General features: G+C 48.3%; 1 protein-coding gene across 1 annotated transcript in view; it reads left to right on the top strand.

The window, feature by feature from the left end:
- The window catches only part of LOC144686701 (adenylate cyclase type 10-like), a 124196-nt gene that overhangs the window by 4406 nt on the left and 97466 nt on the right, over positions 1-22324 (top strand). The window contains exons 5-8 of the mRNA XM_078552278.1: positions 1916-2121; positions 2725-2821; positions 2914-3002; positions 17623-17814. Coding sequence (XP_078408404.1) covers positions 1916-2121; positions 2725-2821; positions 2914-3002; positions 17623-17814 — 584 coding nt within the window. The remainder of the gene's footprint in view (positions 1-1915; positions 2122-2724; positions 2822-2913; positions 3003-17622; positions 17815-22324) is intronic.

The raw sequence follows: 22324 nt of genomic DNA, 5'->3' as shown, positions 1-22324 counted from the left end.
ATGTCCTCTTCATAACTTCTTTCCTACCTATCTTTATAAACGATGGCACTCAATATGGGGCATGAACACACGACCTGAGATTAAGAGTCTCATGCTGCACCAACTAAGCTGGCAAGGCTAGGAGAAGGCCACTGGTGTTGCTGCTGGAGCTCTTGTTGCTTCCTGATGCTATTGGTGCTAGTATTGCTCCTGCTGCTCACTATGCCACTGGTGTTTCTTTTGTTGCTCCTGTTATTCCTCATCAGAGGTCCAAGGCAGACCTGAATAAGCTCCTCCCATGTTGTCGTGAAGGCGGATAGCAGGTAAGATCAGCTTAAGGTGCCTAAAATCCAAATTAGGTAAAATGACTTCTGGGGAGTTGCAAATCAGCTCTCTGAAAAAGCGATGTGAGCACAGGTCTTTCAGATAGGCAGCCCACTAGCTATCTAGTTTCACTGTTTAAAGACTTTGAACCATCATTTTCATTGAACAATGGTTCCGCGCCATTTCTCGCCTGGTTGACCCTGGTGAGTTTCATGTATATTGGGAAAGCCATGTGTTGGCTCTTAAAGCCAGAATGCTGGGTTAAATTCACAATTAATTACCTGTTTAAGTATTGAAATTGGAGATCTTGTGGCACACTGGGTAGTGCCCCTACCTCTGAGCCAGAAGCTTCGAGTTTGAGTCCCATTCCAGGACTTGATAGTCACAAAAGGTGCATTCATAATGCAGCCAAAGAGGTTGATTATCAATCTCCCGATCCTTCCAATAAAATTATGGTGTGCGGTAAATGTAGGAGAGACTGCTGGTCAGCCGTGCTTGATGCGAACTGGTACCCCTCAAGTTATAGCCTCTGGCTTCAGGCGAGTGACCTGTTCCAGGAGAAACAGGTTATGGAAATAGATGTAAGCATGTGTTTTGTCTGCTTCATATATCTCCAGATGGGTGAAATCATCAAAGACTATTGACATTACTTACCCAACAACCCATGGGGGAGAATCTTTCCCCCGTCGGGCGGGCTGCGCGCTGCCATTTTACGTGGGTGGGCCAATTAAGGCCCGCCCAGCGTGACTCGCACCCGGAAGCGCTCAGCACTACCTGTGCGGGCGGGGGGGAGGGCGGAGAGTTGGGGCCTGTGCTCTTTCGCGCATGTGCGTGATAGAGCGCAGAAATCTCCCTGAGGCACGGAGCTGCCTCAGGGAGATTAAGAAAAGTCATAAAAATGTGAAAAATAAAAAAATAAAATTATTCAGATATGTCCCCTCATGTGACATTGTCACAGGAGCTGGGACATGTTTACGAGTTTACATGAAACAGTTTATTAAATTAATAAACCCTTCATGAAACCTCATCTCGCCTGTGGATGAGGTTCCATGAAAAATGCGAAGGCTGCCTGGGCGCTTCACCTGCCCGCCAACCTTAAAGTTGGATGGGCAGCCCTGGCAAGTACTTCAGCTAGTTGATTAATGGTCTTAATAGGCATTTGACAGTTCGGCGGGCGCGTAGCTGACTCCGGTGCGCGCGCTGAACTGAATATTGGAATGACGCGAGGTGACGTGGGGCCCCCCCCTGCACGCTGAACGGAAGATTCAGGCCATGGGTTTTCCCCATCACCTACAAACCTACCCCAGTTAAACCTGAAGTGGCTTCATGGTGGGTTTCCAACCTGATGCCACTTTTCGAGCCTTTAACAACCCCAAGCCCGCACCCTGAACCTGCACCCCCTTGGCAGTTAAAATTGTGCCTTATACTGCAGCTTCATTTTATACACTATTGTGGAAGCTGTTTTGATTAGATGCATTGGTTGCTATCATGAGTTACAGGGTGAGATTCAGACAAACAAGTGTCAAGGAAGATTAAAATGTCTGGTGTTAGTGAGTTTCTGAGTACCGGTAATGAATGGAAGGTAGCCATTCAATGTGAATTTGCTTTGCAGGTATTTCTGCAGGAAAGCTTTCCAAAGTTGTAATGGGAGATGAAGAATCTCGCTATTATGCACTGATTGGTCGAGCAGTAGATGAGGTTCGGAAAGCTGAAGGACTTGCTTCCGCCAACACTATTATCTTATCCCCAAATGCATGGGAGCTCTGTGACAGAGAAAATCTAGTTGTTGAAAAGATAGAAAATGAAAGAGCTGTAAAGGTAAATTAAAATATTTCTCGTGCTTTGTTCATCATTGCAATGAATTATAATTCTTACAACCTCAGTGTGTTTGCTTTTATTACTTTGCTTCGTTGTACATTTCAAATTTCTGTAATTCTTCAATTAAATGCCTTTTTCCTGAGATATTTTCCAAATTTAAATTTCATCGATTTCCAATTGTGTCGTCTGATCTGACTTTCTTGGTACACTTGGCAAGAGGTTCCATGCTTCCATAAATAGTTTCTTGAATGTAGTGGAGAAGTTAAGATGCTTACTTTATGAATTGATTGAAAGCAATGCTTATTTATCCCCTTCCTCAATTTTGATATATTACATCACTGTAGGAAAGGTTACTTATGAATTTTGAATAATATTGCAAAGAGAGTTTTCAAACACTAAAAATTTCAATTACTTTACCAGTTTTTAATTTGAAACTAATAATTTTCAAACAACTTGAAATTATCCTTACATTGTTTACAGTTAAGGTTAGCAATAGTAATGTAATAAAAATGTAAATACAAAATGATAATGTTAGCTGTCTATTGACATAAAAAGTTATGAAACAAATAAATATTTTAATTTTAAAATGTACTTTTAATGCAGGTGCGGTACATTAAGAGAGATCCACACTTTTCAGTTGACGATTATATAAAATCTTTTGGAACCCATTTGGAGTATCAAGAAGTTGGTGATGGTATAAGTATGTTCATTCCAAAGTTTCTGTTTTCTATGGATGGCTAGTATTTGGGCTTTCATTTGAATATAAGAAGCTGACATTTGATTCATTTACAGAGACAATAAGAAAAACATCAAAGTTATTGCCAAACTTACAACTTGAATCTGTCCTCCGTAAATATCTCCTGAAAACAGTTTTACTAAAGGTATGAGATTTTAAGATGCTGTGAATCATTTTTAACATGCATAATCATTGTAAAACCAATTTTTTACACTTATCTGAAAATTGTGTACATTTTTTGATACTGCATGAAGGCCTAGGTATATTTCCTAGAGTCCTTGTTCACCTTGAGGTCTTTAGCAATTGCTGGATTTCCAAGACTTAGCTTTATTTTTGTATCAGGTTTCTTCAGCAGTATATAAATATATGCACTGTACAAATTACAGTTTTCAATCTTATTCCCATTCTGTCTTTTCAGTCTGAACAAACGGTCTAAACAGGTTTCTGCATATCACTTCTATTCTTTCAATTATTGTGAAAAGCACAAATTCTGGCAGAGCATTAGGGACGAGTAACTTATAATATACTAACATTTGCTACAGCTAAAAGCCTGGAAGGACATTGGGTGTTAGAATATGTTTCACTGCTATTATAAGAGCTTGATATTAACTAGAAAATAAATACTCCTAAATTAGGGTAAAATCTTGTCTGATTTTGGGCCCGATATTATTGTTTGGAGTGACCTGGGAATTGAGAGAGTGAATTAATTTCTTTTCCATTTTCAGTCCATCAGCAGTGTACAAAGAGTGCAGGATATGTTTTACCTGAAAGTCTAGGGTACATATGTGTTGCATTGATAGCACTCACAATTAGTCAGTATGGATTCTGAAAGACTAAGAGAAGAATCGTCCCAGATTTGCACTAAGTGTGGTAGCAGGCGAGTAAAACAACGTTTTGCCTGCCAGCCACAATGGCAGGCTTTCACACCCTATCATCCCAAACCCGCCACATTATTTATGTACTCCCAGGAAACACAACATTTCCATGGCAGGCGGGCTCTCAATTGCTCACCTGCCATCACCCTGCCGCTGCATCACGGTGGGTGCCATATTTAAAGTCCACCTGCAAGCACACATCTCAGTGCTCCTAGACCACCACTGCTGCATAGAAGACATGGCCCTGAAGCTGAAGAAGACTGCAGCTCCCAGGTTCAGCGACGTGTCCCTCGATCACCTTTTGGATGCTGTGGAGCTCCATTGGGATGTCCTCTACCCACGTTCTGGCCACAGGATGGGCAGCAACAGCACTAACCCAGGTTGGGAGGCAGTGGCAGTGGTGCTTAGCGCTGATACTCTTCCAAAGAGGACAGCCACCCAGTGCTGCAAGAGAATGAATAATCTCCTCTGTTCTGCCAGGGTAAGTCACTCTTCTCATCACTTTCAATCACACACTCACAAACCCATCACACATCCACAGGGCCCTCACTCACTGCCAGTTCAAGGGACATCACCATTCATTCTCTCACACACAACCTTCACTGTCCTCATCCCATCCATGGGACCACTCATTACCCACACAGGCCAGGGATACTTATCATCTAGCCTGGCAAGCGTCCTGCTTACACTCTCTCCATCTCTATTTATACAGGACAAGCTGGCACACAACAAGAGGGAGAGGTCGCTGATTGGTGGCAGAATACCCGAAATCAAGGTCTTCATGGACTTTGAAAACAGAGCCATCCAGCTGGCCAGCGAGGATCTGGCCCATTCCTGTGCTGACGGTGAGGTCGGCGCTACTCTACCAGTGACGGTCCAGCAGTGCAACATCTATCAGACAACCATGCTGTGAGTGATGTGTCCTCTTTCACAAGCCACTGTCTTGCACTAATTATCTCCCCTTGCTTTCACAGGCACATCTGCCAAACATCCGACCGGAGTCCATGAACCAGAGCCTTCAATCAAGCCCCAAAGAAACCTCTGAAGAGGAATCTGGAGGCACCCTCCCTGAAGTCCCATCACAGCGCTCACCCACACCCTCCACCAGCGTAGAGACACACACCTCAGTAGGACCTAGCTTTAGAATAGCCCAGGGTCACAATCTAGTGAGCATATTGCACTGTCCGATCCACAGCAGGTGGAGGCAGGAACTCCCCAGGTCCCCGGCACTTGGAGGACTGCTGGAGGCCAGAACTTTGCTGAGTCCAAGTCAGATGACGAGCCTCTGGACTCGGTCATGTCACAGTTGCTGGAGCTGCAAAGGCAAGCTCGGGAACGTCAAGAAGGGATGGTCGCTGCGCTCCTCAGGTTGCAAGGCACGATGGAGGAGTCTGTCCAATTTCACTCTGAGGTGATAGTGCCGTCATGCCAACGCAGCGAGGTCAACACTGGTAGCGTGGCAGCCGCCATGGAGACCTTGGTCCAGGACTTCATTCCTGCACTGTTGTGTGGGCTCAACTCCATCACTGATGCCATAATTGGCCTCCAACAGTGTGTTTGTGAGAGGGATGCTGGGCAGTTCGATCTCACTCCTTCTGCCCCTACTTCTCAAGGAGTCAGCCTGGGGCCCCTGGGCACTCATAGGGAGGAGGATCAGCAGGTGCACACTCGTGGCCCATTCATTCAGGTGACTCTTGAGAGTGTCCGTCCCATCTGACTCCCCTCTTTATGTGACCTCAGCAGCTCCAACTCCACAGGCCAAGGAGGGTGCTACTGCCACACAGCAGGACCCCGAAAACAGGCTGGGGCCCTTCAAGTCTCCATGATAGGAGCATTCTCACAAAGGGTATTTGCACTGCCATAAGCCAGACTGGAGTCAAACGTTCACAGATACAATGCGAGGATTTATGGGGTCATCTCACTGCATGTCGTCATCATCCTCCACAAATCTAGCAGCCACGAGGGCCTCCCAAGTGCACCTGTCTCGTCTAGCCAGTGCGAGGCCCTCATCCATTTCATCATCGCCTCCGAGGACCTCCTTCCCCATATCCCTTTCAGTGACCTCCTCATTGGAGGAGATGTGCAGCTCCTACTCAGCCAGCTCATCTCCCTGGTGCAGTGCCAGGTTGTAAAGGGCACAGCAGATGACAACGATGCGTGACACCCTCTGTAGACTATATTGCAGGGCTGCACCGGACCAGAACAGTCCAGGCACCGGAAGCTCATCTTCAGTATTCTGATGGTCTTCCACCAAGTTGTGAGTTGCAGCGTGAGCCTCATTATACTGTCGCTCCGCTGCAGACTGAGGTCGCCACATGGGAGTCATCAGCCACATCCTCTGCGGGTAGCCCTTGTCCCCAAGGAACCATCCCTGCAGCTTCTGTGGACCCTGGAAGACTCCAGGGAGCTGTGACGACTGAAGCTGTAGGAGTCGTGCACACTCCCTGGAAACCGTGCACAGACCTGCAGGATGCGTTTCTGGTGGTTGCATACCAGCTGCACATTCAGTGAATGTAAACCCTTGCGGTTGATGGTCCACTGTGTGTTGCGGCGGAGATCTGAGCACCACATGAGCGCAGTCAATCGCACCCTGCACCTGTGAGAAACCCAAGATCTGGGAGAATCCAATCGCTCTTGCATCCTGGCTGTCCTGATCCCACAAAGTTGTGTGCCCTCACAAAGATGATATCCATGACCTCATGGATGCATTTGTGGGTGGTGCATGTGATATCCCACAGAGGTCACCTGTTGAGCCCTAAAAGGAGTCACTGGCGTAGAATTTTTAAAATATTATTCGTTCATGGGATGTGGGCACCGCTGGCTAGGCCAGCATTTATTACCCATCCCTAATTGCCCTTGTTTAGAGAGCAGTTAAGAGTCAACCACATTGCTGTGGGTCTGGAGTCACATATAGGTCAGATCAGGTAAGGACAGCAGATTTCCTTCCCTAAAGGACATTAGTGAACCAGGTGGGTTTTTACAACAATCGGCAATAATTTCATGGTCAGCATCAGACTTTTAATTCCAGACATTTATTGAATTCAAATTCCACCACCTGCCCTGGTAGGATTCGAATCCAGGTCCCCAGACTAATACCCTGGGTCTCTGGATTACCAGTCCAGTGACAATGCCACCACCTCTTGAGCACCGCAGTTGCTTTCACGGCCACTGGCAGTGGGCCCCCTCCATGTCCCCATGGCGCCAAATCCTGCAGTAGCTGGCAGATGTGACCGACCAGTTCCCGAGATATGCATAGTCTTTGGCGACACTGCTTCTCGGTCATCTGCAGGAAAGAGGGGGTCTGTAGACCCTGGGTGTCACTAGGCGCTAGCCAGCTTTGGGCGCCATGTGCGGAAGCCCCAGCCGCCCCTTCTTCCTGAGGTTGCTGCTCCTCCCTCTGCTCAGCCAGGAGCCTCAGTTGCGCTGTCCTCCGTCGTTTTGCTCTCTGTAGGCCATCAGGCATACAGCTAGTTCACCAGGCTCCATGATCCTGATGTACTCCCCCTGCAGGGTGAAAGAGAGAAGCAGGTGGTTAGCATGGGTGTACTCAGAACCTGTCCTTGGGAAGTGGGACGGTCCCTTAATGCTTCCCGGAGAGAGCTGGCGACCATTTGGATGGCCAGAGATTAGTGCACTGCATGGCTGCCCTGTTAGATTGAACCATGGGGGGACTGGTCCAAACCGGGATGCTGACATTACAAGGGGCTGTGAACGTCCCTAGCAGTGACTGCTCCACTCCATGGCCAGCTTTAGCAAGGAGATTGCACACCGTGTGCAGTCGTCCAACTGTTCTGCAGTCCACTAAAATGCTCATGAGTTTGCATTCTGTGGTGGGGGGCGGCGGGGTGTGCTGGTGGGAGAGAGGAAGCTCTGGAGCACTTGGTGGCACTTTGATGCCTCTGTTTTGCTTGAGTGGACAGATAAGCTAGGAGCCTGACCCCAATAATATCAATATGGCTGCACCCGAACTCAGTTGCAGAGGAATGGTCACTTTATACAGGTTTCCCTTGTGGCCACTGCTTCCCTCACCCACTCTACCCCCCACCCTGAATGCTTGTGCGCTATATTCAACGGCAGGGCTACCCTTGCCCCCCCTTCTGCCACTACCAGTCACCTCAACGACAAGGCTGCCCTTAACCCTGGCCCCGCCACCAGTCACCTCAACGACAAGGCTGCCCTTAACCCCGGCCCCGCCACCAGTCCCCTCAACGACAAAGCTGCCCTTAACCCCGGACCCGCCACCAGTCACCTCAACGACAAGGCTGCCCTTAACCCCGGCCCCGCCACCAGTCACCTCAACGACAAGGCTGCCCTTAACCCCGGCCCCACCACCAGCCGCCTCAACGACAAGGCTGCCCTTAACCCCGGCCCCACCACCAGCCGCCTCAACGACAAGGCTGCCCTTAACCCTGGCCCCACCACCAGCCGCCTCAACGGCAGGGCTGCCCTTACCTCCAGTCCCCGAAGTCCCTGAAGCTTGAAGTCCAACAGGCAACCCTGGCGAGCGCTGCACAATGTTACTGTGCACTCACCTCCGAGTTCCCCTCAAAGTGCAGGCCACCAAGTGCACGCCTTTTATGTGCTGTTGTGAAAAAGATCGGCATGCTTTCCCGCAAACGTGGACAGACAATCCAGCGGGGGTGGTGATGATTCCAGCGGCTGGCCTAATAATAAGATGCTGATGTATTACAATGAGGTTCCTGATGTCCAATGGTGGGAAATGTGGCCTGTCCTCGACGGGCTGAGCAGACGATCGCAAACTGGTTTCCCACTGTCGTAAAACCGATCGCGCCATATTGCCCGCTCATGCTACCGATCATGTCTGACACCAGTGGGCGCGGGAAATTCCGCCCTAAGTCATGCTTAACTAACCTGATAGAATCCTTTGGAGAGGTAACGGAAAGAGTAAACGGGGTACTTTCAAATACTTGGATGTTTAAAAGGCCTTTAATTAGCTACAACATATAGGCTCATGTCAAAGGTTAAGGTGCAGGGAGTCAGGGGACAAATAGCTGAATGGATAGCAAATTGGGTAAGAAATAGAAAACAGTAAAGGGTAGTTATTCAGATGGGAGGTAGGTAGAAATTGCTGTTCTATGAGGTTTTGTTTTGGGACCACTGTTATTCATAATTTACATTAATAATGTGGATTTAGGAATAAGCAACTCCAGTATAAAAATTTGCAGATGGTGCCAATCTATGAAGTTTGGCTAACATTGAGGAACAATGCATTATAACACAAGAAGAAATTAGAAACTTTGCAAACAGGGCAGTTAAGTGACAAATTAATTTTAATGTAATTAAATATGAGATGATACACTTTGGTAGGAAAAACAGAAATGTCATCTACATCTTAGAAAATAAGGAACTGAATAAAGTGGAAGAGCAAAGGGATATAGGGGTACCAATAAACAAATCATTAGAAACAGCATACACAATTCAGCAACATAATTAAAAGTGCTGGCTATTTGCCCCTTCTAGGCTGCGTCTCTGGCAGCTATCTTCGAAACCAGCTGAACTCCAACAGCTTATGTATGTGTTTGTGGGAAGGACCTGCCTCTCTGGACTCCTGTTGCTGGACAACAGCCCAATTGTTCCACCCTTGTTTGTTTACATTTGCTGCAACAGTTGTAAAAGCCTCATTAGAAATGCAAGCACCTTTTCTCAACACGCAGGGACAGAAATACAAATCAAACTTAAACTTTAAAGCTAAAACTCATTCCTAACACCCACAGATACAAAACTTTCGCTTTTTCCTAACAGTTGTTCCAGTCGCTTGGATGGTTTGCTCCTGGGTGACAAAGGCTATCCCCTGAAATGGTGGCTCATAACGTAACTCTGACACTCAAGGACAGAAATGGACGAGAGATACAATCTATAAGGCTGGTAATTGAAAGGCCACTGGGCTGCTCAAGATGAGGTTCCGCTGCCTGGAACGATCAGGGGGGGTCACTGCAATATTCCGCAGAGCGCGTCTCGCTTATTGCCATTTTTTGCTGCGCACTTCGCAACCTGGCTCTGTCAAAGGGCTGTCCCATTGGAGGATGACAGCGAGGCAGCTCCACAGGCTGCAGAGGACAACTCAAGTGATGGGTCTGGGGAGGAGTCGAAGGAGGCCCAGGGTGAGGACGTGGATGCAGAAATGAGGAACCTTATAGAAGGCCTTGATTCTCTGTCCTTTCAGCTAGGCATCCAAGGCATAGCTTGAAAGTGAAGGCAAGGGTGATGCCTCCTTACTGAACATTCCCGATGGGGCCATCCTGTGACCCTTATGTCTGAAATAAAGTTTGCAGCCCTTTCCGTCTGTCACAAGCCACTCCCATGCCCAGCACCTATGAAAAACATGAAGCATATTCAGGCTATGGCACATAATGAAACTTTTATAGGGTGGTCCCGTTAACACAATTTGTACATAGAACACATGAACTCAAGTTACACCACCCGTGACAACCCACCTTGTGCTTACAGTGCCTTAAACTTCTGCTTGCAAGTGCTACATCTTAGTTTCCCACACGCGTTCTCCACCCCGCCCCCCCCCCACCCCTCGCTGGCAGCGGCATTAGGGGCTGCCCACTGACTGTGATGTTCTGTCAGCCCTGATGACCTTGGCAGACATCCTCTGGCCGGTAGGGCCTGTGAGGGCAATGCCGAGGAGGGAGCGTCCAGCACCATGGCTGGGCACTCCTCAGTCATCGCGGTCTCTTCAGATGTGATGGTCACTGACAGAGGGGCTGAGGAGCTGCTGCCTTCATCTGGACCACCCTGAGAGGAGTCCACATGCAGCTTATCTGCTAGTGTGATGTTGGTTTGAACCTCCCTGCTCACTATTGATACCTAGCAGAGTCACTAGGTGCCTCATCCATCTCTCACACTGGCTGAAGTCACTGCCAGTGTGTGAGCTTGCAGGTCTGAGCTCAAGCCCTAAAAACACTTGATTTTGTTCCTGGAGCTGCCTCTCCAAGAGAGTCACCACTTTCTCTATGGAGGAGGCTGTGCGCTTGGAGCTCCGGGTCTCCACATGGACTAGGGATCTCCACCAGATCTTCATTGCATTCCACTGGGCATCCAGCATCTGCTGCCTGATGGACGACTTTAGAGGCTCATCATCTGCTTCGGACTCAGCATGGTCCTGGTCTCTAGCAGCCCTCTGATGGCCTGCGCCCTGGGCACTCTCTGTCTCCACCAGCTCCTCATGCGAGTGCGATGTGCCCTCACCAGTTTGCATTACCATCTGAATCGACGTGCTATTGCCCATTGATGTGCCTGTGTCTGCACTGGTGCTTGGCTTGGAGAGAGGATATGATGCGGGTGCATCTCTCCGCAGCTGCTCCTCGGGTATCAAGGTGGGTCCTTGGGGTCTCTCAGGCATTGTGAGGATGGCGCATCTGAGGAAGGAAGAGAATATGTCAGTTGACAACATCATAACAAAGTGACTGCATGCACAACAGTTGCTTGTCACAATGGACAACTGCCTCGCTGAAGCATTGGCCAGAACTTTCAGCCCCCGTAAGCGTCGGGCGTCATGGTGAGTGTGAATGGGTAATGTGGCCAAAAGAAGGCCAAAAATCGGTTTTGTGCTGTCATGAAACCAGTTTGTGATCGTCTGCTCTGCCCATCAATGGCCAACCGTCCAACTTCAGGAACCTAATTTCAATATATTTGCATCTCATCATCTTGCCTGCTCACCAGAAACATCCCGCCATGTCCAATTTACCACCTATGTTGACAGGAAAACATGCCGGCCCAGAATGCACCTCGACAAGTGTGTCGTGCAGAAGTCAGGACTTACAGTTAGTGCGTTGCTTACATTGTGGGTGTCAAAGAAAGGGAAGATGCTGGAGCTACCGGACCCAGGAGCAAAACACGTGCATCACATGCTGGGTGGATTCTCAGGGACATGGCTCCACCACGAAGCAGCTCATGGAAGGTTGGAGGTCTCTGTTGATGTCTGGGGTCTGCTTCTGGATATACTCATGGTCTTGGCCATGGGCTGCTATGGATGACTGTCGTTGGGGGTGGGGTGTTGGTGGAGAGGGAGTCCAACTGTGAGTGAGAGGGGAAGGTGTACCGGTGGGTGTGTGGGGTAAGTTTGGGAGGGAGGGAACGAAGGTGTCAGGGGGTGAGGTTGGGAGGGGATGGGAATGAAGGTGTTGGGGGGGGTGGTGAGGTTGGGGAGGGGGTGGAGGGAGTAAGGCGGGGAGTGTGTAATGAAGGAGAAGGCTGCAACTGGGGAGGTAGGTGTAAGGGGGGGGAGAAGGTGTAAGGGAAGGAGTTGGGAGGGAGAAAGGAGTTCCGGGGACAGAAGGAGTCCAGGGGGAGGAACAATTTCGGAGAGTGGAAGGAGTCCGGGGGGAGCAAGGATTCGGTGGGGGGGTGTGGATTAAGGATGGAGGATAGAGTAAGGGTGGATGAGGGAATAGGGTGGGGGGGGACGTCCAGGTGAACATGCAAGGGAGGGGTCTGTGGAGTCAATGACTACCTCCTGGGGAAGGAACTGAGGGTGGCTGTGGTAGGAGGGAATGGTGAGAATGAGAGAGGGCAGAGTGAACAGGAGGGGTGGGAGGGTGAGGGTGTATTGGTAGCGGTAGAAGGGACAGCGACGGTGTTGGTGGGGACTGGGAGGCAGAAACGGACTCTAGGGGTGGGAAGGAGGAGGGCGGGGAGGTCAATGTGTACAGGGGTGGGCTTCTTGGCAAGGTAGGGAATGTGCATGTTCACCTGGACATCCTGGAAAGAAAGGGCTCTGATCAATAGGTGGCATTGGGAGGTGGAAGGTGATGCTAGGGATGGTCAACAGTGATGGGGGAAAGGACATGGGTGACTGGGGGAGGGGAAAGAATGGAATGGCTGAGCAGAAACATGACGACTACCATTTTTCTCAAATCGATAGTGAGAGGAGCCTCATGTTGGGCAGGCACAGGTGCTGCATGGGAGTCCGATCAGTGGGTGGGTGGAGATACAGATCAGCTCAGATGGACAACTGAAAGAGAACCACAGAAGGCAGCATTGAAAATGCTTGGGACATTGAGATAAGTGTGATGGAGGAAACCTCCGCGTGCATGGCAGAATGCTAGCACGAGGCTCCGAAAGGCCCTGCCACACACACACTTCTGAATCACTCATTGTCCAGAATGGTAGTGGAGGGGTTGCAGGGGAGGACTTGTGAAGCCTGTAAATGAAGCCAAAATACACCATTACACATTACTCAGTGAAAGTGAATAGACTTTCAGAATATACAGTGACAAAATGTGTTCACCCGTGTAACCACTTGTGATCAGAAATTCTTAACTTTTCTAGGCCTACCGCTTCTTCTAGGTGCTGCCCTGACATCTACAGCAGGAATGGAGTCACCCTGTGCAATGGTTGGCCCTGTTGTCTCTGATGACTTTGGCATGTGTCCTTTGGAGAGCCGAGGCCTTGAGGGCCCTGGCTTGCTTTGGCTATCCTCCTGTGGGCCAGCTGCTCCCTCTGCAGTGACAGAGGATGAGATGGAGAGGATCACAGGCAAAGGGACTCGGAGGAAGAGGACAGACTCTGAGATTCCTAAGTGGTTGACCCGGGGTGTCCAGCTGCCACTCCTTCTCCCTTCAGGTGCCCGAGGGCCCCAGCCTGACTCCTTTAGGGGAAGGAGCACCTGGAGGGATGTTGGGGTGCCCCACTTCCCTCTCAGGTGCCAATGCAGAAACTTACCCATAGCTACCACGATGGAGTACAGGTCTGGGTGCATCTCCATGTTCTGCTGGACCAGGGTCTCCATGGCATCTGCCATCCTCCCCATGGAGACTTCAATGAGCATACATGTGGGCACCACTTCACCAGAGAGCAGGAGGGTGCATTCCTCCAACTTGTGCCACTCTGTTGAGGGCTTTCAACAGCTCTGCGTGATTTTCCCCCACCTTCTGCTGAATCTCCACAATGAGTTGGAAGGCCAAATCCAGAGGCTCATCATCTGACTCAGATCTCACAGACGACTCTTCCCCCGCAGTCCTCCGAGTGCCGGGGAGCTTGGCTGAACCAGCCTCCTGCTGTGGACACGTGTCCATGCAGTGACCACCGGATTGTCAATCCGAACCTGCTCTAGATCTCAGTCCCACCAAGGTGTGTATCTCTGCGCTGGTGGAGGGTGTGTGTTAACGCTGTGACGGGTCTTAAAGGTTGCTTATTTACAACTCTTCAATGGAGGAGGTGTCCTCTTCACTGGAGGCGGTGACCTAGAACCATAGAGCCATACAAATGTTCTGGTCCAGAAAGAGGCCATTCAGCTCAAAAAGAGAAAAAAGAAACTAGTTGCTCATTTTAATCCCACTCTCCAGCACTTGGTCCGTAGCCTTGCAGCTTAAGTACTTCAGATGCAGATCCCGGTACATTTTAAATGAGTTGAGCGTTTCAGCCTCAACCACCAACTTAGGCAGTGAATTCCAAATGCCCACCAACCTCTGGGTGAAAAAGCTTTCCCTCATGTCCCCACCAATCCTTCCACCAATCACCTCACATCTATGCCCCCTGGTAATTGACCCCTCAGCCAGGGGAAACAAGTCTTTCCTGTCCGCCCTATCTAGGCCACTCATAATTTGATACACCTCAATTAGGTCATCCCTTAGCCTCCGCTATTCTAAGGAAAACATCCCTCGCCTATTAATCTCTCCTCATAGCTGCAATTTTAAAGCCCTGGCAACATTCTTATAAACCTCCTCTGCACTCTCTCCAGAGCAATTATGTCCTTCCTGTAATGTGGTGACCAGAACTACACACAAAATTCCAGCTGTGGCCTAACCAGCATTTTATGCAGTTCCATCATTGCATCCCTGCTTTTGTATTCAATACCTCACCTAATAAAGGAAACCATTCTATACGCTTTCTTGACCACCTTGTCCACCTGTCCTGTCACCTTCAGGGACTGTGGACATGCACTCCAAGTTCTATCATTTCCTCAACCCCTCTCAATAACTTCCCATTTAATGAATATTCCCTTGCTTTGTTTGTCCTTGCCAAATGCATTACCTCATTTTTCCAGTTTGAATTCCATTTGCTTCTCCGCCCACTCAACCAAACCATTGATATCATTCTGGAGTTGACAGCTAAACTCTTCACTATCAACTACACGGCCAATTTTTATGTCATCTGGATGGAGCTGAGGGACTGACTGGCTGAGGGTGTCGGTCACTTGGCAGAGCTCCCTGTGAACCAAAGTAGAGATAATTTGTGCATGGCAGCAGAGTCAAAAGCAGGAGACAGAGCACTCACAGCTGCATTGAGAGAGAGATGACGTGATGCAGGATCCTCACGTGGGTGTTCGCCGCTGACCTCACCATCACCACAGACACGGGCCACGTCCTTACCAGCCAGTGCTATGGCACACTCCTCAAAGTGACTGAGGGGCCTAATGTGGGCCACCCCACCCCCGGTCTGGGACCTCTCCTGCTGTCGTGAGCCAGCTTCTCCTGCATGAAAACAGATGGAGAGAGTGTGAGCAGGACACATAGCAATACGTGGAATGTTTGTGTGTGAGTGGAGCTATGGACGGGATAAGGACTCAAGCTCCAGAGGATATGAGCCTGATGGAGATGTGAGGGTGTGTGTGAGAGTTAGTGGCGTTGTCCCTTGAGTTGTGAGATCCCTGTAGATGCTAGGTGGGTTTGTGAGTGTGGGAGCTGAGAGTGATGAGAAGAGTGACTTACCCTGGCGGAACGGATGAGACCATTCATCCTCTTTCTGCGCTGCATGCCTGTCCTCTTTTGCAGGACGTTGACACTGACCACAGTTGCCACTGCCTCCCATACTGGATTGGTGACTTTGCTTGCTGGTCTTCGCCCAGAGAGGGGGTAGAGGACGTCGTGGCGGGACTCCACTGTATCCAATAGGCGCTCGAGGGAGGTGTTACTAAATCTGGGGGCAGCATGTTTCCTCCCTTTAGCAGCCATCAATTCCCAGCAGCTTCCTATCCCTTGAAGAGCACTAGCTCTGCGCAGGGACGCCCCTGAAATATGGCACTCAGTTTACTGAAGACCTGAGGTGACAACAGGGCAGGCAAATCAGAGGCTGCACCACCAGTGACCCGGTGTGTTTCCTGGGAATGCATTATTAATGAGACAGGATGCACCAGGAAGGGGACAATATGGCGCGAAAAGCCGCCATTGCTACTGGCGGGTAAAATATTCTTTTTCCCGCTCGCTACCGCACTTGATGAAAATCTGGGATAATTCCACCCATTGTGATTGGATAGACAATGGGGATTCTTGACTTGAACTTCTCAATGGAGATACCATGATCCTGTATCTCTTACATACTCCCCCAGTCTCTCACCTGTCCTCTGGACTCTTACCTTCGTCTAAGATTCCTGCCTCTCCATGACCTGTGGACCTTACTCCACATTCGCATTCTGTGTCGAGGGCATCCATCTCAAACTTTGAAAGAATCAGGAGATTGGCTACCCCACCACCCGTTCGTGCGCACTTATGCGCATTATGGATTCTCTTCTCCTGTATGGACAAAAGTGCATTCATTAGTCTACCCTCTACCTTGCACACCATACCAGCCTTGCCCCCCCTGCCCAGGGGACCCAGGTTGAGGTGCCCATCAAATTGGCATAGCTCACCCTTGTACACATCCAAGGCAAGCGGGCCTAGCCTTGGCCGACGCAGGGATATGTGCCACTTGGCACTCTGCATCACAGTCCCCTGAGAGCCACAAGGAACGGGCATCCTCCAAGACATTGATACACAGTTCCGTGCCAAGTCGGTACTCACCCTTACAGACTTCAGAAGATCAAGTGTGGTGCACAACACCATGTCCGCTCACCTGGGCACCCACCTCTGCCCAGGCCTTCTTCGTCTGGTGGGGTGGCCTCCTCTTGCCATCCCACAGTATAAGGATCTCACACTAGGCACCCACTGCCTCCACGAGAGTGTGCCAGCAGTCATCAGAGAAGCGGGGGTGCAGAGTGCCCACGGCATTGTCCTCCTGCCTGGTGTGTCCAGCAGCTGCTGAGGCCATAACTCCTGCCAACTGACAAAAAGGTTCAGGTCTCTCGTGAGCAGCTCCTTTAGGCTCTTCATCAACTAGAAGCCTTCAGGGAGCTGCCTGTTCTGTTTTGAAACACCCCTCCAGGTCCCCATTGGATTTGGCGCCCACCACGCTCCAGCCCCCATCGGCAGCTCTGAGCCACTGTCAGCATGCATTTCACAATGGCTGGCCCTTAATTGGCCAGCCAGCGTAAAATCACATTTGGGTTGGGATCGCAGGCCGGAGTAGAAAAAACTTCCACTTCTGGGCCTGCCAATCGCGCGAGCATGAAGTGCGCAAAATTCAGTCCTTAGTGTAGGTCGAAGCAGATAATTTAACTTAGGCTCTGCAACTGCAGAACCAAAATAATTGAGTACGAGATTAATATGCTTTAGGAGACTGGAAGGTCTTTCACCTCAGAAAGAAGGTGATTTATAGAGTACCTGGATCAATAAATGTAAGGTCAAAACAGACATAGATGATAAAGTGTTCTTTTAAAAATTGTTTTCTTTGCTATCAGGTTAATTTATGAGTTATCTATGAAATGCAACTCATTAATGTAGAACAGTGTGGGATGCAGGATTTATCAATGGCATAATCCAGGACAAACCCCATGGAACTTCACTAGTTGCTGCTTCCAGTCAAAGCTATCTCCATTTATTAGCAACATCCTTTGCTAAACAATTTTCCAAGCAATTGTCTAATCTAGTATTAATTTCATGAGCCTTAGTCTTCCATAAAGACCTCACATATAGAAAGGTCATCAAGTATCTTTTGAAAATCCAAGTAAATTATACCCATTGTAGTTAACCTTATATAAAAAAACTAACTAATTTGAACTGTATATATCACATTACTATATGTGAATAATATGGATTTCTTATCTAGATTGATGACGCGGTACCGTTGGATTATTTGTCTGAAATGCGGCCAGCAACAGTGGTGTTTGTGAATCTGCAGTTTGTGGAGAATGCGACCATGTATCATCAATGTCAGTCCATACAGTCTTGTTGTGTTGGAATTAACAACGAATTCAAATTTTACCGGGGAAGAATAAATAAGGTCTTTATGTTTGACAAAGTAAGTAACCAGCAGATGGCACTAATAGGCATAGTATAGGCTTACAACTTTCCTTAAAATATAGTCAGTGCTGTAGGCCAGGATTTTCCGGTTGTCGGGCGGGCTCGGCGGGGTGAGCGAGAGCGGCCGCGAAACGGATTGCTGCCCGTGATCGGACCCCGACTGTGATTTCACGTTGGCTGGCCAATTAACAGCCAGCCAGCGTGAAACACGCGCCGCAGCACTGCTGGGGTGGGAGTTTGCGTACGCGCCCGGGTGTGCACAGTAAAAGCTCCCTGAGGCACAGAGCTGCCTCGGGGAGCTGAAGATTTTAAAAATAAAAATAAATATATTAAAAATAGTGAAAACACGTCCCCCCATGTGATGCTGCTGATGCCCGCGCGTGCCCGCCGACTGAAATAACGCGTGCCATTTTACGCTCGTTTGGATCGGGCGCATGCCCGCCCAACAGGTGCGATATTCTGCCTGTAATGTGTGCTCATTTCTTCTGTACCCAGCATGGCCCCCATCAACCCCACCAAATGAATAATAAATGAAGTCGTATTGGGCAAATGAGGCAATAATTCTCTCCATATGTCAAAATGTTTGTGCTAATTTAGTGTGAAATTATCAATTGACAGCAAAATCTGGTTTCAAGCAATTTACTTGAAAATCCACTGTCAGAAGATGTGCAGTAGAATGAGCGCTGGTGGTAATCTGCTTCTGACCCCAATGGCACATCTGAGCTCAAGGGAAATTTGACTCATTTACATGCCTGTGGCAGATACCTGTGAAATATTGTCATACCTTGGCTACCTACCTGGGGTGGTGGGAGTGGGGACTGAAAATTTGGAATTGTGTTGTTTTTTGGGGAAGGAGTTGCGGAAATGTTATTAAGAACTGTTCACATGAATGAAAATAATATATTCATTTGATGACCAGTTTCCAATTTCACATAAATACAAGAACTTGATAAATGATTATTGTGGAATCGTAGGCATAGAAAATCGAGCATGCCAATTTTTGGGATTTGTGGGGAAAAGGGTAAGTACTCTGTATCAGAATGATGAGGTGCAGGAGTCTTGAGATATTGGGCCTCAGACCTCACTGTCATGGGCATGGTGTGGTCCAATGACCAAGCATTGCACTTTGGAGTATATGCAAAGAAAAGTGTAGGTGCTGCTAACCTCACAGCAAGGCATGCCCTGTGAGATCTGAATCCCTGAGCTCAGTAGTTGCTGAACCCGCAACTGGCCTTACAAAGTTGATAGAGCAACTGTAAAACCGTGGCATGAAGCAGAAAGCGGACATCGCAAAAGAGCAGGAGATTCTGCCTTGAAAGGCAAGGAGAACATCTTAGAATAGTTCAACAAGCAGGCATTCTCTTTGGCAAGGAAGAGGATGAGAATGGCTGCCTTTCCCAATGCCGAAGAAGCTCTAGAGAACATGCCCCTCTGTAGCCCAATCCTACAGGAAAGGGGAGTCGCCATGGTGAAGTAGCTGGGACACATAGAGTTCACCTGCAGTGATGGACGGATGGTTGGACCGATTCAAGACAAGGTATGTCATTGTATTCTGGCTGCTAAGTGGTGAGTACACTGCCATTACAACAGCAGTGACAGATGGTTGGCTCCAAAATCCACATCCTGAATGAGTATGCACAAAGACATTTTAACTGGAATGTTTTACCGTCTTTTGCCAGACTACTCTTTGATGTTTAAGGGGGACATGTGTGATGGTGGAAAGCGGAGCAAGGAATGCGTCACTGCCATGGTCTGCACCTACATGGATGGCACCAAAAAGCTGCTGCTCCTCAGGACAGGGAAGTCCAAGAAGCCACGGTGTTCGCGGAAGTTGAGACACTACGCATGCAGTATGAGGCAAATAAAACTGCCTGGATGATCTCCAGCATTTTGAGGCAGTGGACAAAATGTATCAACAGAAGTAAAGGAGGATTGCCATCATCGTAGACAACTGCCCCATGCATCCCGACATCACTGCTATGATGAACGTCAAACTGATGTCCTTTCCTTCCACAGCACAGCCAAGCTCCAGCCAATGGATCAGGGGTGACTAGGAACTGGAAAACCCACTGCTGACAACAGCTGATCTCTAGGTTATCAAGACCATCGACAAGAAGCAGGAGTACAATCCCACTACACTAGAGGCCTTGTTGATGCTGAAAAAGATGCGGAAGATGGAGAAGGAAGCCACAATCTCAAACTGCTTCCACCATACTGGGTTCAAACAGGTTATGGCTGCATAAGACTATGAGAATGAGGAAGAACATGGTGATGCGAACCAACCTGATGGCATGGCACTTTCCGTTTGCCTGCCGGAGGTGGTATGGAGATTCTGGCAGAGACAACCGTGGAAATTTACGCGGAGGTGGACAATGCTGTACGATTCATGACGGAGCTGACAGATGATGCCACATTCAGGTCCAGTACTTCTTCAGCGAGGAGGCCGTTATCCCTGAAGATTCCAGTGAATGTCCACCCGCTTGTCTGCCTGTTTCCCTGGCCAGTGCTGTGAAGGCTGTAGAGATGCTCCAGGTTTTCACAATGAAAACATGCTTGACTGCATTGACGACATAGTGGACTGTATCACGCAGATCTGCTAAGCAGAATAAGATGAGAGTTTTTCCGGTGCTAAAACACCTATTTCAAGGCCAACCATGGTAAACTGAACAAATAGAATAAAGAAACAAAACAAAAATAGCTGGAAAAACTCAGCAGGTCTGACAGCATCTGCGGAGAGGAATTCAGTTAATGTTTTGACAGATAGCTCTAGTGGGGGTGGGGTGGGGGGGAAGGGCTAAAATAGGCTAAAAGGTGGAGATAAAACAATGGATGGAAATAAATTTAAAAATAATGGAAATAGGAAGGAAAAGAAAAATATATTAAAAAAATATAAATTGTTGGAAAAGGGGGGGTCGGAAAGGGGGGTCGGAAAGGAGGTGGGGATGGAGGAGAGAGTTCAGGATCTGAAGTTGTTGAACTCAGTGTTAAGTCCGGAAGGCTATAAAATTCCTAGTCGGAAGATGAAGTGCTGTTCCTCCAGTGTTGAGCTTCACTGGAACATTACAGCAGGCCAAGGACGGACATGTGGGCATGAGAGCAAGGTGGTCGCTTGCTCGTCCTGCTTTCTACCCTTACTGTCACCATAATCTCATTCCTTAGCTAATATCACCACCGTCAACACCCCTTTGTTCTTTTGTCTATGACATCTTTGGCAATCTCTTCTTTGCCTCCACCTATCACTGGCCCTCTATTCAGCTCTACCTGTCCCACCCCCCTCAACCAGCTTATATTTCACCTTATTTCTATATTTCCTTAGTTCTGATGAAGAGTCATACAGACTCGAAACGTTAACTGTATTCCTCTCCACAGATGCTGTTAGACCTGCTGAGTTTTTCCAGGTATTTTTGTTTTTGTTTCAGATTTCCAGCATCCGCAGTATTTTGCTTTTAAATAGAATAAAGTTTTTTTTTCGCTTTTGCTGTGTTTTACTGTTTTTTATTTGGCATTTGATTCTGAAAAACAGAAATCAATGAATGTTAGAATGACTTGATATGTAGCATTTCAAATACAGTGCAGTGTAGACTATGTTTGTAGGCATATCGGTTTATATAAAGTCGTGTTCATGTGATAAATTGGGCCTCTTCGGCTATCACAAAGCTCTCCTAAACCTGAATTTGAATGTGGCTCTCCTGGGATTTAACTCATTGGGAGTTTACTGTAACATGCACACACCTAGTTACCAGGTAATACCTAGCTTAAACAAGAGAAATCTGAGCATGTGTCTTGACCTTAAACAGCAAATCATTGCTAAGCCCTCACAAACATTTTGGGGACCACTCTTGGTCAGAGGCTGCAGTGGACTAATTATATCAACACCACAGCTACAAGAGCAGGACAGAGGATGAACACTTTATGATGAGTGGCTCAGCTGCTGACTGCTCAAAGCTTCTCTACCTTCTGCAAGGTTTATCAGGAGTTTGATGGGGTACTCACAACTCACTGGACTGAAATTGGCATCCTTTTGGGCCTTTTCAGGGGACTTTAGATCTGTTATTGCCACTTTCTTGGGCCGATTGCCAGATACTCCTGGTGGCCCCAAGATATAAAGGGATTACATGCAATATGGGCAATCTTCTGAGGGCCTGGACCTTGCCACTCCTGCCACTTAGATATGACAAGTGAAAAAGAAGAGGTCGACAACAGCCCTAATCTTAGAGCAAAATCCTGCCCACCATGCACTTTCATAAAGAAGCAGCACCAGGATAAAACATGTTTTCAACACACATTAGAATGGTTAATAAAATTTGCATTCACTGATAGTTAGAGTTATGCTTTATGCAGCACTACCTTGAATACTTTGACTAGGCTCCACTAGTGTATTGAAACCAGTTACGCATACATGGGACCCATCTGGGACCCTCCACCCCTGCTTGTCCTTCCGTCCCCACCCCATCTTCCAATCCCAGCCCCAGCTGCGTATTCACTATACCCCCTGACCTTCCTCTCTC

This window comes from Cetorhinus maximus, chromosome 11, assembly GCF_964194155.1.
Source record: "Cetorhinus maximus chromosome 11, sCetMax3.hap1.1, whole genome shotgun sequence".
In the NCBI taxonomy this organism is placed as follows: domain Eukaryota; kingdom Metazoa; phylum Chordata; class Chondrichthyes; order Lamniformes; family Cetorhinidae; genus Cetorhinus; species Cetorhinus maximus.
This window is presented reverse-complemented; position numbering and strand designations above follow the sequence as displayed.